Source organism: Parus major, unplaced genomic scaffold, assembly GCF_001522545.3.
Source record: "Parus major isolate Abel unplaced genomic scaffold, Parus_major1.1 Scaffold512, whole genome shotgun sequence".
Classification (NCBI taxonomy): Eukaryota; Metazoa; Chordata; class Aves; order Passeriformes; family Paridae; genus Parus; species Parus major.
Window position 1 is genome coordinate 20,665 of NW_015379401.1, and position 2,313 is coordinate 22,977.

Below are 2,313 nucleotides of genomic sequence, written 5' to 3' on the forward strand. Positions count from 1 at the left end.
CCCTGCTCTGGATCCCGGGATCCCCTGCTCTGGATCCCGGGGGGGATCCCCTGCTCTAGATCCGGGGGGGATCCCCTCCTCCAGATCCCGGGATCCCCTGCTCTGGATCCAGGGGGGGATTCCCTACTCTGGATCCCGGGATCCCCTCGCCCCCCCTCAGCACTGTCACCCCCCTCAGATGGGGCTGCTGGCGGATCCCGGTGCCGGGGGCAGCTCTGGGGACGGGGACGGGGACGCGGCGCTGGAGGCTGAGCTGCTGCTGCTGCTGGGGGGCCGGGAGGGGCCGGAGCAGCCCCCGCCCCCCCCGCAAGGTGAACCCCCCTCCCCTCACCTGGACCCCTGGAACGGGGACCCACCTCCCCCCAGACGGGTTTGTGACCCCTCCGCTCCCCCCAGCTCTGGCAGCAGTGGAGGCCCTGGCCCAGCTCTGCCTCCAGGACCCCCCAGAGGAGGAGGAGGAGGAAGGGGAGGAGGGGGAGGAAGATCTGGAGAACGAGGAGGAGCTGCTGGTGAGGAGGAGGAGGAGGAGGGAGGAACAGGGGAGATCCTGAGCCTGGAAAAGGGGATCCCTGCCCCAAGCAAGGGCTGATTCCCCGGATCCCTGAGCAGGCAGAGCTGCAGGAGGTGCTGGAGGAGGGGCCCGGGAGCGCAGCCGCCGCAGAGACCCCACAGGTACGGCCTGGGCCATCCCAGCCCCGAGCCCAGGCTGGATCCCGGTGGGGGATCCCGGTGATCCGGTGTTCCTGCAGGAGCCCGCGGGTGCCGGGGCGCTGCTGGCGGAGCTGGCGGAGCGTGCGGAGCTCTACCGGGCGGCCCTCGGGAACGCCGCGAGGGAGAACGGCAACGGGGCCCGGCTCCGGCGCCTCCAGCGCGGCCTCAAGGTGAGTCCGAGCCCCTGGAGTCGGGGCTTTGGCCTCTCTGGCCAGACCCGCTCCCTCTGCCCTCAAAATCCTTGGAATAACCTCGTGTTCTGCTGGTTTTCCCAGTATGGAGCAGCTTGTCACAATTCTGAACCCTGTTTGAGCCAGTTTTGCCTGAGTCTAAGCAGTTTTGTCGTGTTTTTTTCCAGTTCTGAGCCCAGTTTTACCTCACTTTTCCCAGTCCTGACCAGTTTCATTCCAATGAAATTCCATTTCATTCCATTCACTTTGTTCCGTTCCCTCCACTCCCTTTCATTCAATTCTGAGCCCTCTCTTACCCCATTTTCTGACTGCAGATCCCTGTTTTACCCCATTCTCCCAAACTCTGCCCCCGTTTCACCCCATTCCTCCGGATTTTCACCGTTTCCCCCATTCCCCTTTGCCCCCAGACCCTGGAGCAGATGCTGGAGTCCGTCCGGAGCGGGAAGCCGATCGACGAGGCCGACATTCCTCCCCCGGTGGCTCTGGGGAAGGGTGGGGGAGCCCCTGGGCCACCACCCCCTGTGAGCCCTGAGCCCCCAGTGCAGCCCCCTGCCCCTCCACAGCCTCCCCCAGCCCCGGATCCCGGCTTGGGTCCCTGCCCGGATCCCAGCTCGGATCCCAGCTCGGATCCCAGCTCGGATCCCTGCCCAGATCCCGGCTCAGGTCCCTGCCCAGATCCCGGCTCAGGTCCCTGCCCAGATCCCGGCTCAGGTCCCTGCCCAGATCCCGGCTCAGGTCCCTGCCCAGATCCCAGCTCGGTGCCGGCGCTCCGGCTGCGGCTCCAGGAGCTGCAGAAGGAAGCGCTGGCGGCCAAACGCCGCGGGGACACGGCCACGGCCCTCGGGCACTTCCGTGCGGCCAAGGTACGCCCGGGATCCCCCCAGATCCCTCAGTTTCTGGGCCCAGCTGCCGTGCCAGAATTCCCCTTTTCCTGTGGTTTTCCAGAGGCTGGAGGCGCAGCTGGAGGTGCTGGGGCAGGGCCGTGTTCCGCCAGCCCCTGGTGAGACCCCGATCCTGATGGACAGAGTTTGAACCCCCGTTCTGGGGGGTCCTGCTGCTCCCCAGATCTGGGGATCAGGTGGGATCTGGCTGCTCCCTTCCCGCAGATCCACGGCCGGAGGAGCCGAAGGCTCCGCTCCCGAGGGATTCTCCAGCGAAGAACCCACCGGACACCGGCCCAGCCCCTCCTGCCGCAGGTCAGCTCTGGCAGCTCCCTGGGGAGGGAAAAGGGGGAATTTGTTGGGATTCTCCCGTTTTTCCCACCCCAGAGCCCCCCCGGGCGCCGCGGGACGTGCGGGAGGCGCTGGAGCAGCGCATGGAGCGGTACCGGGCGGCCGCGGCACAGGCCAAGGACAGCGGGGACGCCAGGAAGGCACGGATGCACGAGAGGATTGTCAAGGTGGGAGAGCTG

General features: G+C 67.1%; 1 protein-coding gene across 1 annotated transcript; it reads left to right on the forward strand.

Annotated features, from left to right (window-relative positions):
- Window positions 1–470: 470 nt before the first annotated feature.
- Window positions 471–2,301, forward strand: LOC107199231 (coiled-coil and C2 domain-containing protein 1A; the record flags this gene model as incomplete). The annotated part of the gene is made up of 7 exons (XM_015616570.3): window positions 471–509; window positions 610–672; window positions 750–881; window positions 1,310–1,765; window positions 1,848–1,902; window positions 2,009–2,098; window positions 2,171–2,301. Coding segments are annotated over exons 4-7 (720 nt in total), but the record flags the coding sequence as incomplete, so codon positions are not given.
- Window positions 2,302–2,313: the final 12 nt, after the last annotated feature.